Genomic DNA, 17,228 nt, shown 5'->3' with positions numbered 1-17,228 from the left:
ATTCGACACTGCTAAACCTTGCAGAAAGCCTCCCCAAAAGAGTTGAAGCTGTTGTAGCTGAAAAGGTCCACCAACATCGTATTAACCCTTTGGATTAAGAACTGGACTTCACTCGAGTGTTCTCAAAGAGCTAAAGTATGAGCACTGATGACGTTGGTCTAAAATGCACAGCAGATAATGTCCTGAGCAGTTAAAAAACTACGATGAAAAAAAAAAAGAAAAAGACAAATGGATTAAAAAAAAATAATAATAATAATAAAATAAAATACACCCCTATTTTGTAATCTTTTCTACAATCACTTTATTCAATATTTTAAAACCTTTCCCTCCTACATAACACATGATATTACATCTTTAGTATCAAATATTAACATACAGCTAAAGCAGGGAACACAGAAACATACATATTAAGATTTACATCAAAATATGTCAAGAAACGGTAACTCGACAGAAACTGCACAGTTCATTGCACTGGACCATGCATGTATACGTAAGTGCAACATTTCCCACAACACATACAGGAATTTTTTTTTTAATATATTACATATATAAAAACAAAAAACTTAAAAGCGTAATACGCATTTCTTGAATACTAAACATCCTTTTGGCTTCACCCATCCAGCTTCACTATAAACCACAGAAGGCCATTTTGCTTTCATTCCAGGAAATCAAATGCCCAAAAGCAATTTGAATTTCAAACTTAGATTTATAGTAAACAAATATAGGACAAGATGATGTTCCTCTTCTACAGACAAAAAAAAGCCCACATAAACTCAGATTCCGATAAACATGGAAATCCCAGGCTGGATAATCAAATTGTTGACAAATGATCAGCTGGAAGGTCAAATGAAAGTCGCAGAACAGTGTGAACCATATATGGAATTTTCACTGTACATCCTTAAACAAATAACATGTATTTGCTATTGGTTTTCGACTCACGCTTCAAATAAAACTAAACAACTCAAGGCACTTATTTCAACCCTTCTTTGGTAAAATACATTTTTAAAAGAAAAAAAAACATTTCATGCTATGAATGCAAACTAACAAAAAACCTTGAAAACAACTTGGGCAGCTTTTGCAGGGCATCTATTGCTTCTACGCATTCTTGCTGTTGGATACTGATTTCAAACTAGCTCATAGGTTTTAGAAGGAATTGTGTGTCCTGAGATGCAATAAGTCATGAAACAGATACAAGAGTGGATACTGAAATATCAAGACAATATCACAAAGTGGCAAAGGTAAGCTCGGTTCCTGTGCTGCTGATGGCTACAGCAACTCTATCTCCCACTGCTGGCTGGGCCTCTCATCATTCTCGGGCATAATGACCACGTGGTCCTTGTCGTAAGTTTTGCCACCTGATTAAAAAAGTAGTTTCACAATGTAAATCTGACTAATTATTCATGCTGTAGTGGAATGTAACTAAATAAACTCATTTTCATTGTGGAATTGTTACTTTTACATTATTACATAAAAAATATCCCTGCCACTGAACACTTTAAAAGGGAATATGCAGGAAAATAAACTTGGACACTTCTGAAAATTAAGTTAATATCATTTGAGATTAGATAAGATTTTGTGATGACCAATTATAACTTAATATTTAATAATTTTAGAAAATGAATGCCAGTAAAAACTACAATAGCCACTAACAACTTTACGTGCAACAAATGTTTAAATGTTAAATTACCACATTTTCTTCTCATACCTTTAACATCCATGACCATGCCAGGGAAAGTATTGCTAGCGATGAGGCCTTTCATTTGGGCAGTCCAGGTTTGAATGGGCTGTCGGGTTTCTGTCCACAGAACCACCTTTGCTGCTGGCTCTATGTTGCCAACCACCTGAAGGCTCATGGTTGGGGACAACTACAGAATACACAAAGTATTATGTTGGAAAGAATTGTCAAGATTTGAAATGTATGACTGTGTTGAGGTTTTTGGGATGTCACCAGCATTGTTACCTTGTTTTTAATCAGTCCATCCTGGTAGAACCAGATGTCACTCAGTGGCTCCACCTCAGGCGTCACCACCACTCGTCCCGATTTCAACTCCTCCACGCCACCCTGGACGGACAGGAAGTGACCTCGCTCTGTGTTCTTGATACGGAAAAAGTGGCGCTTCTGTAGAAGGAAAAATAGCACAATGTATTACTGTTATAGAATCTGTGGGCAGGCCAGACAACTCAAAGTTATTTGTAAATAAATACTAGCTGAAGTGAAGAGAACTGGCTGCATTTGTAATGATGGACATTAGTTTCCTTTTTTTTTTCTTTTTAAATATAGGGACCAACAGAATCACCACTCTCTCCGTGTTGGAACTATTGGATACTTTTGACATCTGAGATTTATAAAAATGTCAGCCTGGTTTACTAATAACACTAATAGTGACCTAGAACACCAAAATCAACACCTATAGGATCAAATTATTCTTCTTTAAGGCTCCTAATAAAGGTTGTGTTTGTTTTTTAAGGCTCCTAATGAGGGTTTTTCTATGCAACCTTCACTCTTTGTGTAAAATGAAGGCTCTGAACTGGTGCTGACGACAGGAGCTTAAGTTTATAAACATGATTTAATGACATTAAAAGCAGGAAGAAAATAATCATATAATTTTCTTTTAATAATTAATAAAGATTCAAACTTTCAGAGGTTCTCTTATTACGCATGTGTACCTCATATTTAAAAGTCATTGTAAAGAATACTTGTTAACAAACCTGTCTGACTGGGTACATTGAGCCAATGGTGTGAAGGGAGCTGAACTTTGGCCAGTTGGTGATTTCAATTGGCTCCAGTAGGAACTGGCGCCCCCTGTAGTTGCTGTGTTCACATATCACCCAGCTACAAAGCAGGAAGGTGGACACGAAGCATTACTTATGACAACAGTATCCAGGTTCTCAGCAAGATATTTTTGGTTCACTATTAGCTGATGAAGCCATTTAATTGCATGCAAGTTACCAGCCGCTGTTGACTCTGAGTGACAGGATGTGGTTGTTGAAGCCTTCTTCAACCATACTCAGGATCTCTGTGTCTGTGGTGATCTCTCTGCCCTCCAGACACTCAAGCCCGAACAAAGAGATGGAAGGAACTGAGAACAACTGGAGAAAAGAAAGAGAGCATTCAGTAAGGCCAATGCGTGCAATAGGTTGGCAGCCTTAACATGAAATTTCCCACTCGTGGGACTAATAAAGGTATCTTATAATCGAGAGCAAAATGTTCCCTACACTATGTGAGTGCATTTCTTACCAAGGGCACAATCTTAACAGAACGAATGGAACAGTCAGGGGGGCAGCCCATGCTGGTTAGATTGGGGTAGTCTCCTTCAGATAAGACATACAAGTTCCCAGAGAACTGTTCATTCTCATAGAGGACCCAGCTGAAATACACAGCAACAAATTATGTGTCTTTATTGCTTTGCTTATTGACTTAAAAAAATAACACACACACACACACACACACACACACACACACACACACACACACACACACACACACACACACACACACACACACACACACACACACACACACACACACACACACACACACACACACACACAAAAATCATGTCAACTCTAACTTTTACTCACTTTACTTCCTGCTTACTCACCTTCTTCCCGTCACTCTGCATGACTTGGTAACTAATTTTTCTGGCATTTCCTCCTGTTTGAGGTTAAAGATGTAACACTCTCCCTGGAAGTCTGGCTCAGAGTACAATTTTATCTAACAAGGAGAAATAAGAAAAGCAAGGTGAGATGCCAGCTGAGAACATTTATATCTGTACTGTGACAGAAGCAAAATTAACAGGGAAAATGTCAAGGTGCTTAAGTTTGACCAAGTTATTAGCTTTAAGATATGCTCCATCCTTGAAAAAGGTTTTAAGCAAACAAAAAGAAACTCTGGATTCAAGTAATACAGTTCAATGTAACCTTCGCACATTGTTTTGGGACTGCTATCAGGCAGGGGACAGAGAAAGGTGAAGAAAAGCAAACTCTACTGCAGTTTATAAGTTATACACTAAGCCTGTCGACCTTTGAACAGTGGAGCAAAATAACTTAAAAAACAACAACAAAAACAAAAAAAACAAAACCCTGCATAACCCAAGCTTAGAGCAATTCTGACCGTCTCTTCTTTACAACACTGCTTCAATTCAATTCCCTATGAAAGCTTTCTTTCCACATGACTGTACTTACCTCATCCCTGGAGCTTGAACTGTCATTTGGAGCCTAATAACAAGACAAAACAAAACAAAACAAATAAAACAGAAGAATTACATGTCTGCACAGTTCTTTGTTTAGTAGTTTGAAGATACGACTCCCAGTGATTCTCACCAGTAAGATGGGCTGAACTGAGCAGACACGAGTGTCTTGAGACCCCCAGTCAGCACAGTTATTGTAGAAGCCTTTCTCTAGAATGTACTGGTGACCAGAAAAGTCCACATGCGAGTAAGCGATCCATCTGTAAGGAAGACAAACAAATACCTAACTGTAAAACCTGTCAATTCATCGGTACAATGTAAGAAGAGGGGAAATATATATATATATATATTATTAAAAAAATAAATAAATAAATACTGGTGTCTTCTACACACTTACGCCCCACTGATTATTTCGATTGAACGCGTGGAGGTTTTGTAGCCAAACAGCTCAACGTCAGGGATGGCCTCTGTCACCTCAAAGGTCTTCTCCTCTTGCACTCCATCTTCGTCTTCCTCTAGCTGCTCAAACATCACCATGACAGGGTCTGTCAAGTCCTGAAAGAGACAAAAAAAACCCCCTGATTAATAGTCTGCATTCTAATATTTATCACGTTACTGATAATATAAATCATATCCGAGTCCCTTCATTTCTCTGGAGCCTGTTGTTATGAGGTTGTTGTAAACTTGTAGTCAAGACCGCCTAAACCAAGACCAAGACAATACCAAGACAGACCGAGTCAAGACCAATGCAAAGTCGAGACGAGACCGAGACAAACATAGTCTTTAAACTGCAGCCAGATGCTGCTTCATTTACAGGTGTCAGGCATATTTATGTGTTTTTGCGACGCACTCGCACAGCCCTCCTCACCGCTGTCTACTGTCTCACTCACTTACTGAGAGGACAGACGCACGCTCCACTTGACTGTCGCGTCTCTCACCCTCTCTGTTTTTCACATAATGATATTATCCTATATCCTCGCATGTGATTGGCCACAATAGGGAGGGATTGGAGCATAGCTGAGCCACTGTGTGAGAGCTGAGCAGCGAAAGGAAATTAAGTGAGGAGTCGACTCTTCTGATTCACTACAAAGCACTCTCTAAGCACGGCTCTTAGAGCTGATGCTTTTGAGCATGACACATTATCGAACGTAACGTTGTGTGTCATGGATACAGTTGACTCCGAATTTCCCGACAACTGTGTCGATCTGAGACAGCACGACTGAGACAGCGAGACCAAGACAAGACCGAGATCACGTAAAAGTGGTCTCGAGACCGGAAACACGTATTAACAATTTCAAGTTAAACGGCCCTCTTGCAATTTAATGTGCAGCTTTCACTTACTGGGAGCCACAGCTGTTTCGTTTACAGACATGAGAAGAATGAACAAATATTAGTTCTTTTGAAGTCATTGTAACTTACTGCTCGAATGACCCTAACAGAGCGCAGTTCTGCATCACAGCCTCCCCACACCCTCCAGTCATGATACTCTCCTTCCTCCAGCAGGTACTGGTGGCCTCGGAAACCCTCCTTCTCATAGCCCACCCAGCTACAGAAACAGAGAAAGGCACATGGCTTAAAAAACAAAACAAAAATAAAGTAATGATGTGATCTGCAGCTGTTAAAATTTCAAGGATCACCGAATACAAACAGGCAAGAATACCACTTACATTCCTCCTAGTACTTTAAGAGAGCCCACGTTATACATAAAGGTTGTTTGCTGCCTCTCTATTCTGGTCATAAAGTCTCTCATGTTGGTGGTTATGGTCCTCGATTTCCCAGTAAAGTAGGGCTTTTCATAAATCACCATCTGGAGACAGAAAGTCAGCTTTTAAGTTCAGTAGTAGTTTCAGTAGCAGTTTGTGAACAGGAAAATTCATCTTTCTTCACCTTTGGATCATTCAGATGTTCCACCTTTGGTTCACCCTGTGAGTTAAAAAGAAAAAGAAATCCAAATTAAGTGCAAGTGATAAAGAAGGCAGATTGTAAGTGCTTCTAGAAGTGACACTTACTATTTTGAGTGGATGTAAGGACCCCACGTAGGGCTGTTCCACCCCCCAGGCTGCTGGGTTGGAGTACCCCCCAACCTCCAGGACTCGTGGTACACCCTGGAAGAAAGGCTGCGCGAACACAAGCCACCTGAAGAGCAGAAAAATAGATGTCAGTAAAAAACATTAAAGCAATCTGATTTGTCAAATTGGATGAAATGCAACACTAGTGACAAATGATCAATATCATATTAATTTTGGCTTTACAAAGCATTTTGAATAAATCAACATCACTCACAGCCCTGCGTTAATAATGATGGAATTGGCCTTAATGGGGAAACCAAAAATCCTGGCATCATCGGAAGTATCTCGGAAGATGACTTTCTTTCCCTCCGCTTCCTCTTCAGGGAAAAGGCTGATTTCTGGAACGCTGTAGTCCTGAGGGAGGATAGAGGGAGGCTGTAACGCTGCTGTCACACGGGAAACACGTGACTTACAGATAAACATCATAATGAGTAGATTTTTACACCTCCAGCATGGACAAGAAAGTTGTCTGCCCTCTGTTAAAGGAGCTTTAGAAGAAGAAGATAAAGAATGTTATACCCTTTACTAACAGAGCAACACTGTTATTGTTCTGAATACAGAATGAGCTGATGTCAGACAGACACCTCTACCAACCAATCACTGTCAAGTACTGGGAGACAACCCACGCATGTGACATTATATAGGTATGGCATATTAAAACAAAAAGTAAATATATGCAATAGATAAGTGTCTCAGGCTTTTTGATGTGAATAGTCCATATATCTCAGATTAATAAAATAGTAAATGGCCTGTATCTGTATAGTGCTTTACTTAGTCCCTATGGACCTCAAAGCGCTTTACACTACATTCAGTCATCCACCCATTCACACACTAGTAGAAAATAATTAAATATTTATTTTCATGCTTCAATGTTTGGATCCTTTAAAGCAAAGTACATTTGTAGTAGTATCTGACTTGTAGGCCCAGTCAAGTGTTGACACTTGTTTTTGACACTAGATGGTGCCATTGAGCTAAGGAGCAAACAGCCACTCGCAAGATTGAAAACAAAACATTCGAGAAGAAATCAGCCATTCACGCTGATATAATGATTCTGCAACAAAATGTTCCAGTGCACTCAGTTAGCTTTCAAATCCTAATTCAGGCTTTGTGGCAACAACCAGCGACAACAGAGGGAAAGAAAATTCTTCTTACCCTCACTGCTCTTCTTATGGATCCGATGAGGAACCTCCTGGCTGGCTTGGTCTTCTTTTGCTCATCATTTGTGTCTCCGTTCTGCTCTTCTCCCTCATTCTGTTCATTCTCTTGCTGCTCTTCTGGAGGGCTGAACGGGTAAGTAATCTCGATGTCACCCTCATCCAGAGCAATCTTCTCCCCTTTGAAGTTGGGTTTCTCATAAAGCACCCACCTAAAGGATTAAAAAGAAGAAGAAGAAGAAAAAAAAGAAAAGAAAGGGCAGTGTAATGTTACAGCCTGCTGCGTATGACCGCTGTTTCTCCTGATAATACGTTTATGCACATTTCATAGACTCATAGATATTTTATTTTGCATTTTATTGTTGCAACATCATTCTGATGTGTCAAAGCAATGAGTATTTCTCATTATTAATGTAGAGCTAGTATTTGTTATTACTCTCATTGATGCCAGTGTTGATTTTACCCAACTATACGGCTTTGTTACTAACAAAAAGACTTTTAGAGGCAGGGACATTAAAAACCTGACACTAGTCATTCACTACTTTACAATTTTGCTTTTAATGAACCCAAGGCACAAAACTTTATGGGAATCAGAAGCTAAATGAAATCCCACTACATTGCTACTTTTTAAGATTGGCTTTTCTTTTACAGCCCTCTCTTTAAATAGAAGAACACACACTTTCTCTTTCTTATAGATGAAATTCTGCATGAACAAGCAATCAAACGCACTGCTAATAATGAAGTATGTCAGGCAGTTTTACTACCACGGTCTGGTAAATGTTGTGCAACTCCAGCGCTGCTAGAGTTACAAAGAGGATCAAGGATTATGTGAAATGTGATCAATAAATATAGCCTAATAAATGAATATTCCTCTCTAAATATGAGTAAAAATAGAAGACACCATAGTAGAAACATGCAAGCAGTGTACAAGTACCTTTAAAATGGACCCATATGCAGTATGCTACCAATAAAATCCCAACACTTGAGCTGCTTGACAAAGGTAATCTCTTTATAAAAGACAGATTTTTTTAAAGTCAGAGGCTGACGGCCTACAAATGCCACTTACTTTGCATTCTTAAATTAGAGTATTAGCTGTGGTTTGGGTAGTGGCGCAGGAAATGGTGTGTGAACTGACAGTAGAATCATCTCATTGTAAGAAGCTGAGGAAGCATTAGTCTAGTGTTAGTACAGGCCAGCGCAGCACCAGCAGGGTTACTGCAGGTTCACAGAGCTGGCTGTGTTTGACAAAACATTCCATGTCTGAGGCAGGTGTGTGTTTAAGCTTGTGTTTGGGGTGTGTTAACGATTGAAGGAATTTGCATGCCCACAGCACATCAATAGCAGTCTTGTTTTTATAACGCTACCTGATCCCATCCGGAGAGAGTTTTATTTGGAAAAACCGCTGACTTGCTAAACACTTGACATTTAAAAGACAAAACCAAAATTAGATACATAGGAAAGGTTAGAAGTTATTTTAAGGACAATTTCCTTAAAGTGAGAAAGAAAAAAAAAGGGAATGATGAGCTGTAGATATACGTAGTACACTTGACAAAAGGTTTTGCAGCTATAAATTCTGGTGATTAAACAGTTTCTGGTTAGAAAAGAAAAACAAAAATCTAGTAAATCATGAAAAACTTCTCTACTCATTTCCTTGTGAAAAGCTTTGTGTCACTTAATGCCATTTTTTTCTCTTTTAGATACTCACTGCAGAGTTATGCATTGACATGTAGTAAGAAAGTGCTACTTTCTGCATTTGGTAAATAAAAGCGTTTAAAAGTCCAAAGTCCCAGACACCTGTATTAAGTGTAGAGTGCATGTGGGAGTGCCCACAGGTAAAAGTCTTTTGGGAAAAGGTAATAAATCTGTTAGGCCAAATCATTGGTGATGTGATTCCACTTGATCCCAAAATATGTATTTTAAATATATACCCGAACAATTTTGTACCTGCCGTAAACAGAGCTCTGTTAACGATAGCTATACATCGCTTGGCTTCCAAAAGACCTAAGTGTTGGAAAGATAAAAAAAAAAAAAAAAAAAAATATGTGGACTATCTCAGTGGCTTAATGGACTGACGTCTATACCAACTCTGGAGAAAATAACGTATGCATTAAGAAACAAACTGAACAAGTTTTGGGCCATATGGTCAAAATTCTACAACTTTTTTGAGAAATGCAACATATACACAATGGACTTGACGGCTTGAAGTGCTAATTTGATATGTATGCCTACCTTCTCCTCCCCCTTTGCTATGGCTTGCTTTATTTTTGTTTCTATTATTATGCCTTTTGTCATTATTTTATTTTATGTTCACTGTATATTATGTAAAACTAGTTAAAACCTAATAAATAAATGTGTCCAAAGTCCTGTACAAAATAATAAAAAGTTAAATACATACATGCATGCCTAAAATACAATCCAAAATAAAAACAAAGACAACAAGTAGTATCTGTTACCGACAGCAAGAGGATCCATATGGATTTGTTTTACGGGAGAAGGGGGAAATAAATAAATAAATAAATGCTTCCAGCACTTACCCTCCTCTGACCACCCTGATAGAGATAGCTTCCTGCAGCTCCCAGGGTGTAGCATCAATGACATCCCCGTGTACCTCAATCCTTTGGCCGCACATACCCGGTCGGTCAAAAATATACATCTAGCCAGAGGGAAGACAAAATGTTAGCATAAATTATGACTGTACACTTGTAAAATCAGATGTTTTAGGCTGCAGGTCATATAATCAGATATTGATAATAATTATGAATTACGTTGAGTACAAAATCAGTGTTACTATTACAGTAGAAGTCATTTAATACTACACAAGCACCTGGGATGAAACTGTAGAAAAGACAGAATTACTGCAGTCTAGACTTTATCCTGTGCTGCAGAAGAGTTCTTTATATTGTCAAAGGAAAATAAAGCCAACACTGTTGAATGGCATCATCTCCAGTTTCACATTCAACCTTAACCTTTAGGCGTTTAATACTAAAAGAGTAGAAAGCTGACTATATGGTATTGAGATTGCAAACTTCTTGCATACTTGCATTTCCTGATTTTAAATAGAATCTAGAACATTAAAAAGTGGAATAAAATTTTGCACATCACAAGAGAAAATGGAGGTGCAGATGTGCATATATTGGTGTATATATGGAATTTATTGAATGACAAAAACCTGCCCAAGTCTAAAGCACAGACATGTTTGGGACATCCAGCTTTAAGGCCCTACAGCATGGGAGAGATCCTAAACCTAAATGGAAGCTCCTCGCCAATTATTAAGAACATTTGTGGGTAACCTCAGTGAGAAAATCCAAGAGCTCTCCAGCAACAAGCACAAGCAGGTCTGAAATTAACACAAGGCCACAATGGTACAGGCAATAATGTAGTAGGTATGCACTTTAGTTACCAATCAAAGGCAGAAATTCCACAGAAGAGGTTTGGGAGGGTTTTTATTAGCATCTGATAACAATCCTATTGTTTAACCAGATAGTCCACGTCGTCTACTGCAGAATGGTTATGAAATGATGTGTAGGCTCCTACGTTACCAAGAAAAACAGTTTTGTAACAACAACTTATTCCCCCTGAGGTAAACTAGCAAGGTGTTGTGTACTTAATGGTTAACAGACTGAGATTCACAAGAAAGCTCGACTTTTAATGGCCATTTTTTAAATTACACTTTAATATGCTAGCTGACATTACTTTTTAGCTACTTTCTAGTTCAAGTTAGTGGCAAAAGTGGCTGTCAGCTTATACACGTTTCTAAAAGGCACGTGGGTGAAAACAACTCTCACTGAAGAGTGCGGTTTGTGTGGTCAACTCACCTTTCCAGGACGAGGATTAAGCTTTCCATGTTCCTTCTCTTTGGTAAGCTATGGACAAATAGCAAAATTGTAAGGATTAAACAGACATCACAGGACATTATTTTCTTTTACTTTTTTTTTAAACGGACTCTTTGGGGGAAAAGAAAACAGCCTTGGTAAGCCACGAGCATGTAAGATTTAGACACGCTATTACGCCCAGGTTCTAAACATGCCACACAATCCAAACAGTGTTACTGTACTGTCACCTTGTTCAACAGGTTCTGAGGAAGTCTGAAAGATGATGTGAGAAGACTTAAGATCCTTCACGACAATTCAAGGACAGCTTTAACAAAGAGGAATACATTCCTCTACTGAACCTTTTTGACACTTCTGACTTGGAACTACAGCATGAGCTCACATGACAAAGAAAGACATTGCACTGGAAACAAAAATAAATGTGCTGTGCACCCAACAAGTAATTAAATAAATTCTTTTTAAATCTGAATTGTTTTTAGAATGTTTAAAAAGGACAGACTGCAATGTGGTTGAAGCCACAGCAAATTAGAGTTTTTGGTGATACTGGTGTGTGGTGAGGTATCACTTCACTGCTCGTCTGGAAGCTCTGCAGGAAACAGGTTACAAACTAGATCATGTTACTGACAATGAGTGGCAACAGCTGAAGCTAAGGTTTCAAGAGTCCCTGACCTAATTTAATTCAGGAGCATGTTTGTAATAATAATAATAATAATAATAATAATAATAATAATAAATTTTTTTTAAACATGAATAAAAAAAAGAAAAAAAAAAGGATGAAATGTATTCATACTTAAAAAGCAAAACAACAAAAAACGTAATTTGGAGTTTTTGAGTTTTAAGTTAGCAGTAATTGGGAATCACTTATTAAAATTTTTCACTTGCAAAAACCTACTTAAAAAAGACGACATGTGCAGCTGTGGCATTAAACTAATGGACCAATTAAAATCCTGATTAAGAAAAAAAATGATGGAAATGTAAATTACGATTAGGTTGGCCAACTGTTATTGTGCCTCAGGCTAGTAGCAAGGCTAAAGTAGCACGTTCAGTGCAGCACCTGCTTAAATAACAGATGTTTTTTTTCCTGCATGCCCTCTGCACACGTTTCTTTTCTTAACATTACTAAAAACCTTGAGCCAAAAATCATTCAAAGTCAGAAAGCTACATCGCCGATGGAGACTGCAGAGTTTACTGCCTTCTTGATGCCCTACAGAAACAAACTCACACAGACACGTTTTACCTTCTGTTCCTTTCCCTCCCTGCAGCCTGGGTACAAGACCTGCTCTCCAATAAAATGAGCTACCACAAATGGAATGTGCAGTTTCAGCAAATCACATATTTAAAAACAAAACAAAAAAGTTTGACCGTGTAATGAAATAACTGATGACTGCAGCAAACAAGAAACTGGGGAAGAGAAGGGATAACGGCTGTCATCTTTTCTTCTCACACAGGTGTCCCCTTATGTGTTCCTGTCATAATTCATCTAATCAAATATCAAGTTTGAAGAAAAGAAAAAAAAAAAAAAAAAAACGTGAGGATGAATAAAAAAAACTAGGGTGTGGCCATGTCTCTGCAGGATCAGACAGATAGCTGGGATGGGTGGGGAACCCAGCTGAGATCATTTAAAAACAAAATAATAATAATAATAATAATACCACGGCTATTTAGGCAGTTGAAATGACTAAGGGTTCGCAGGATGAAATCTCCTTAATTCTTTGAGAATGTGATAACAAGAAATAACTCGAATACATCAGTGGGTGTAAAACTCTTTTGAAGTAATGCTCGTGTCTTACACAAATAATCTTTTCCCCACAGTTTGACTCACATCAAAAACTCAGGAAGCACATCTGAAGTCAAAATTAGTGTCAAGCATTGTGTACACGAGCTTTGATCACTTCAGAGTCCTAATTGGACAAACATTGTGCTGGTATTTGTGTTAAATGCTACAAATGCCACAGGCCTATACTGACATTTCACTCTTCCTATTCTTCCATCACTTATAGAATTGTTGTGCTTCCTAACTGCAGCTGCTTAAAACCATCTCGCTTTGTGTTTCGATGGGGTGGGAAACAGGATGTGGCAGAATGAACAAGAGAGTGTGTCCCAACATTCAGGCATGAGCTCTGTAGGCATATATACATAAACCAAAGTCTTCACCTACATGCACTTTATCCTGTGACCTTTGGGATCTTCACTGAGAAATAGAATGTTTATATAATAAATAGGAACATTTATTCGATTTTGAAGGATTGTTTTAACACTGTATGACACTGGAACCACCAGCAGGCCCATCCTTTAATCACTGCTGGTGTTCTATAGAAATTCCATTTTGAAGCTTATTTAAATGGCACGTTTGGCATACAAATGCCAACAAAAGCCACAGATAACTGGATTTGTTGTGTGCAGAATAACCTACATGTAGTCATTAAGCTCACCTATTGTGAGCTGACCTGTTTTGTCATTTCTTACAATGGGAGAAGAATGGATCTCAGAGTATGGATGAGAGCTGCCTGTAAGTAAACACAATCATAGGATTTTCTTACTCATTCTGTTATCAAAGGGATAGTTAACCTTTCACACCTCACCCAACCCTCCACTTAATGCAACTGTTTGCATACTTTGAGCAGCCGCACTCGAAGACTTAGAAATATTCAACGAACGTGTCATCGAATGTTATTTTTTAATAAAGAGGTCACACTGTACGTTTTCACATCTAATGTGATCATTTCTTAGCCTGGATTGTTACATTTTTAAATGTCAAATCAACAAAAGCATTCTCACAAATTTCATATTACTCACATAGGCATCGGGGAAGGCTCTGTATTTTGAAAGTAAGTTCCTGTCAGGCTCAGTTGTTTGGCTCTGGAACTGAGACTTTCCATTAACATTGCTGAACAATGAACTGTGGACCCCCACAGCGGCATCACTACTCAGGCTCCTCTGCAGGATGGGAGTGCCCATTGTCCCGCTGCCCACACCCATCGCCATCTGAGGGGTCTGGCTAAACATTGATAAAGGAGTGTCTGTGTTGGCGAATGGCCTGTGGAGGTCAATCGAGCCAGTTGGGCTGAGGAGGCGAGTGGGGCTGTTGCTGGCAGGTGGGGAGCCGATGGCCAGAGATGCAGGCCGACTCACATGAGTGTTCAGGTCTTCGGCTACGCTCAGAGAGGAGGATGAGGAATTCATAAGAAAGGAGAGGCGCTCAAAGCGCGATCCACCTGACTCTGTGCCAGCGCCAAGGTCACCCATCCCCTTTAATCCCGCAGTCGTGTGATCTTTTAGAGATGAAATTTCGGGTAGGGAGCTGGCGCGGAACACTGACCGATGGGCTTTTCCGTTTTCTTGTGTCTGAACTGTGGATGACGGCTTGTAGTTACCAAAGAGGACACTGTGATCAAGGCGAGAGCTTGTGGTAGGAGATGGAGGTACTTCATTGCCATTAAGCACTGGAGATTTTAAATCCTCAGACGAGTCAGAGGATTTTCTCATTACAGTACTGTTAAGAGTTGATGCTCTAAAGGGAAAGTTGAGACCTCTTGTTCCAGGCTGTCCATCCTGCAGGTGACATGACACATGCATAGTTATGCTAAGCTCTGAAGCATTCACCTATGAGATCTATGCCTTCAAAACAATGCAATGAAAGCAATTTCATTTTTGGTGCTGACATATTTGATGAGTTGCATTCAAAAATATGCAACTACAATTCCTGAACAAACACATAAGGAGTGTATTATAAATTGCTTATAGCTTTAAAGAACATTTTAATTTTCATGACTTCTACAATAAGCAAAAACATAATCATAAAAACAATATAAATAAAGGTAAATAATGAAACTGCATGAAGATTTTCTAGCTCATGAAATTAATTTTAAGTCTACGATACCTGATTCTGCCTAATTAGTTCCAATGGAGAACGACTGTCTCTTGGGGAAGTCCTCTTCAATCCCAGGTCAGCAGGCAGAGTATACAGTCCATTGAGGGACTCGGCTGGAGCGCCTGTTCCTTCCATCTTTGTTTGGATACCGCTCACGGAGTCAGGCACGTCAGAAGAGACTGGGCTTGGAGCATCCTCCACAATGGGTGGCAGAGAGGAGGCGAGGCCTGTATTAGTGGTGCGTATGCTCACGCTCTTCTGCCTCAGAGAAGGCCCCATGCTCTTTAAAGTATCCACCAGAATATCCATGTCAAACTGGCTGGTGGAGTCTTCGTCAGGGGAGGCAGGAGGAGTGGAAAGAGTAGTAGCTACAGGGTCAGAGACAGCCTCCACAAGTGTGGCTGTGAACACCCCAGTAAATCTGTATGAGTCGCCGTCCTCTTCCTCCAAATTGTTGTTGTAGCTGGTTTGTTGTGTTAAGGAAAGGCTGGATACAGGGAGCTGTTGTGGCTCCCAGACTGACTTTACACTCTCTGACTCTCCCTCTCTCCGTCCCAGTGTTTCACCTGCAGCTGCTCCAGGCTCCTCCTGCTCCACTAAGCTCCTCCTCCAGTCATCTGCTGGTGCTTCGACTGGGTTGCTTTCACGGCTCAGGTAAAATTCATTCCTTTCACTCCACCTGTTGCCAAGGGTAATAGGTTCCTCCAGAGAGGGGAGGGAGGGGGAAGAGAAGGAGTCAGTGAAGCGTGTGTATGCTGTAGTGTCAGGCAGAGCCGAGGAAGAGGAAGAGGAGGAGTTACTGGACGAGGTGTCTGATATATTGTAAGTCAGGGAGTCAGAAAAAGTGTAATTCTCTGTTTTACTTGGTTTATACTGACTTACACCCTCAAATCTATTTTTCCATTTATACTCTGAGTCAAGATCCGGTTCATTTGACTCAGTCGAGGTGCTAGTTTTGCTAAACTCCACTTCATCCTGGCTATTATCAACAGCATCAGCCTCATTAATGAGAGATAGTTTATGGAAACGATGTTTGGCTTCATCCTCTTTGGAGAGAGACGAGGTTTTTATTAACAGCTTGGTACTCAGGCTGCGGTAGCCTGAATTCATTTTGTCAGCTGATTCCTGGCAGTCGTCCGTCTGTTGACTTTCTGAACTTGCTGCGGTGGTCCTTGAAGCCGTCAAAGACCTACACAAATAGCAGAAAGAAAATAAGGTGGTAAGCGTTTCACAGCATACAAAGAGCTCAAAGGCAGAGTCTTCAGGGTGTGGTGGACACACAATGCCAACAATGCAAATTATACAAAGCAATATCGCTTATCTTGACTAGCATGCAACGTCCAAGTTTGCAAAACATGTCACAAATGTTGTTTCCCCATTTTATATCTGCTAAAAAAAGTACTATATAAATGACCATAAGCAAAATGCATTCAGCTGACGTATTCAATTGACCTGAATACTTTACAGAATATAATCTGCACCAACAACCTTTTTAGAACCATCTTTTTAGTTTTAGTCTTCTAGCCACACTTGCACAGCAAAGTTATCCACATTTCAATATAAACATTAGATAAGAACACTCAAAAGTACTACAAAGCGCTGTGTAGGAACTGAGACTGGCCGTTGATTCAGAGAACAATTCAAACGCCAAAGACGTGTTTAGAAGAATATAAACTTTTTCATACCATTAAAAACGCACGATGTTCTTGTTAAAATCTTTAAGGAAATTTTGCAATAAAAAAAATTGTATTTTGTTATTTAGTTTCAAATGCTTCTCTGGATTTTTTGTTTTAAACAAGTTTTTGAAAGATTTTTGAAATATTTGCGTTAACTTGTTTTTATGAAAGGTGGTCTCATAACTTTGTTAAGCACTGTAGCTCAGGCTCTGCTACTTTAACTTTGGTCAGTTTTCCCTCTTTTTTTTAAATAATTAATTTAAAACTCTTTAAGCTTCCCAAACCTTATCCATGTGAAAAGGTCAAATACTGAAGAGTATCCCTTTAAGAAAAGATTTTATACTTAATTATACTGTCACGAAGCAACAGATCTTACCAATTTCTCAAGAATTGAGATTTGGTTAGTGTGGGAAAAGAATTCCTTAATGACTAAATGCA

General features: G+C 39.3%; 1 protein-coding gene across 1 annotated transcript in view; it reads right to left on the bottom strand.

The window, feature by feature from the left end:
- Window positions 1-308: 308 nt before the first annotated feature.
- The window catches only part of crybg2 (crystallin beta-gamma domain containing 2), a 36,135-nt gene continuing 19,215 nt past the window's right edge, over window positions 309-17,228 (bottom strand). The window contains exons 5-24 of the mRNA XM_087835236.1: window positions 15,124-16,303; window positions 14,040-14,795; window positions 11,229-11,276; window positions 9,948-10,066; window positions 7,412-7,625; window positions 6,474-6,613; window positions 6,200-6,326; window positions 6,078-6,113; window positions 5,858-5,997; window positions 5,610-5,736; window positions 4,588-4,745; window positions 4,324-4,450; window positions 4,186-4,218; window positions 3,603-3,715; window positions 3,239-3,368; window positions 2,951-3,090; window positions 2,710-2,833; window positions 1,961-2,119; window positions 1,706-1,865; window positions 309-1,355 (exon numbers count right to left, since the gene is read on the bottom strand). Coding sequence (XP_087691362.1) covers window positions 1,267-1,355; window positions 1,706-1,865; window positions 1,961-2,119; window positions 2,710-2,833; window positions 2,951-3,090; window positions 3,239-3,368; window positions 3,603-3,715; window positions 4,186-4,218; window positions 4,324-4,450; window positions 4,588-4,745; window positions 5,610-5,736; window positions 5,858-5,997; window positions 6,078-6,113; window positions 6,200-6,326; window positions 6,474-6,613; window positions 7,412-7,625; window positions 9,948-10,066; window positions 11,229-11,276; window positions 14,040-14,795; window positions 15,124-16,303 — 4,120 coding nt within the window. The 3' untranslated portion in view covers window positions 309-1,266. The remainder of the gene's footprint in view (window positions 1,356-1,705; window positions 1,866-1,960; window positions 2,120-2,709; window positions 2,834-2,950; window positions 3,091-3,238; window positions 3,369-3,602; window positions 3,716-4,185; window positions 4,219-4,323; window positions 4,451-4,587; window positions 4,746-5,609; window positions 5,737-5,857; window positions 5,998-6,077; window positions 6,114-6,199; window positions 6,327-6,473; window positions 6,614-7,411; window positions 7,626-9,947; window positions 10,067-11,228; window positions 11,277-14,039; window positions 14,796-15,123; window positions 16,304-17,228) is intronic.

The sequence above is a fragment of the Neolamprologus brichardi genome, chromosome 22, assembly GCF_056152115.1.
Source record: "Neolamprologus brichardi isolate AB-2024 chromosome 22, ASM5615211v1, whole genome shotgun sequence".
Taxonomy (NCBI): domain Eukaryota; kingdom Metazoa; phylum Chordata; class Actinopteri; order Cichliformes; family Cichlidae; genus Neolamprologus; species Neolamprologus brichardi.
Note: the sequence above shows the minus strand (reverse complement) of the source record. Positions and strands in the feature narration are given on the sequence as shown.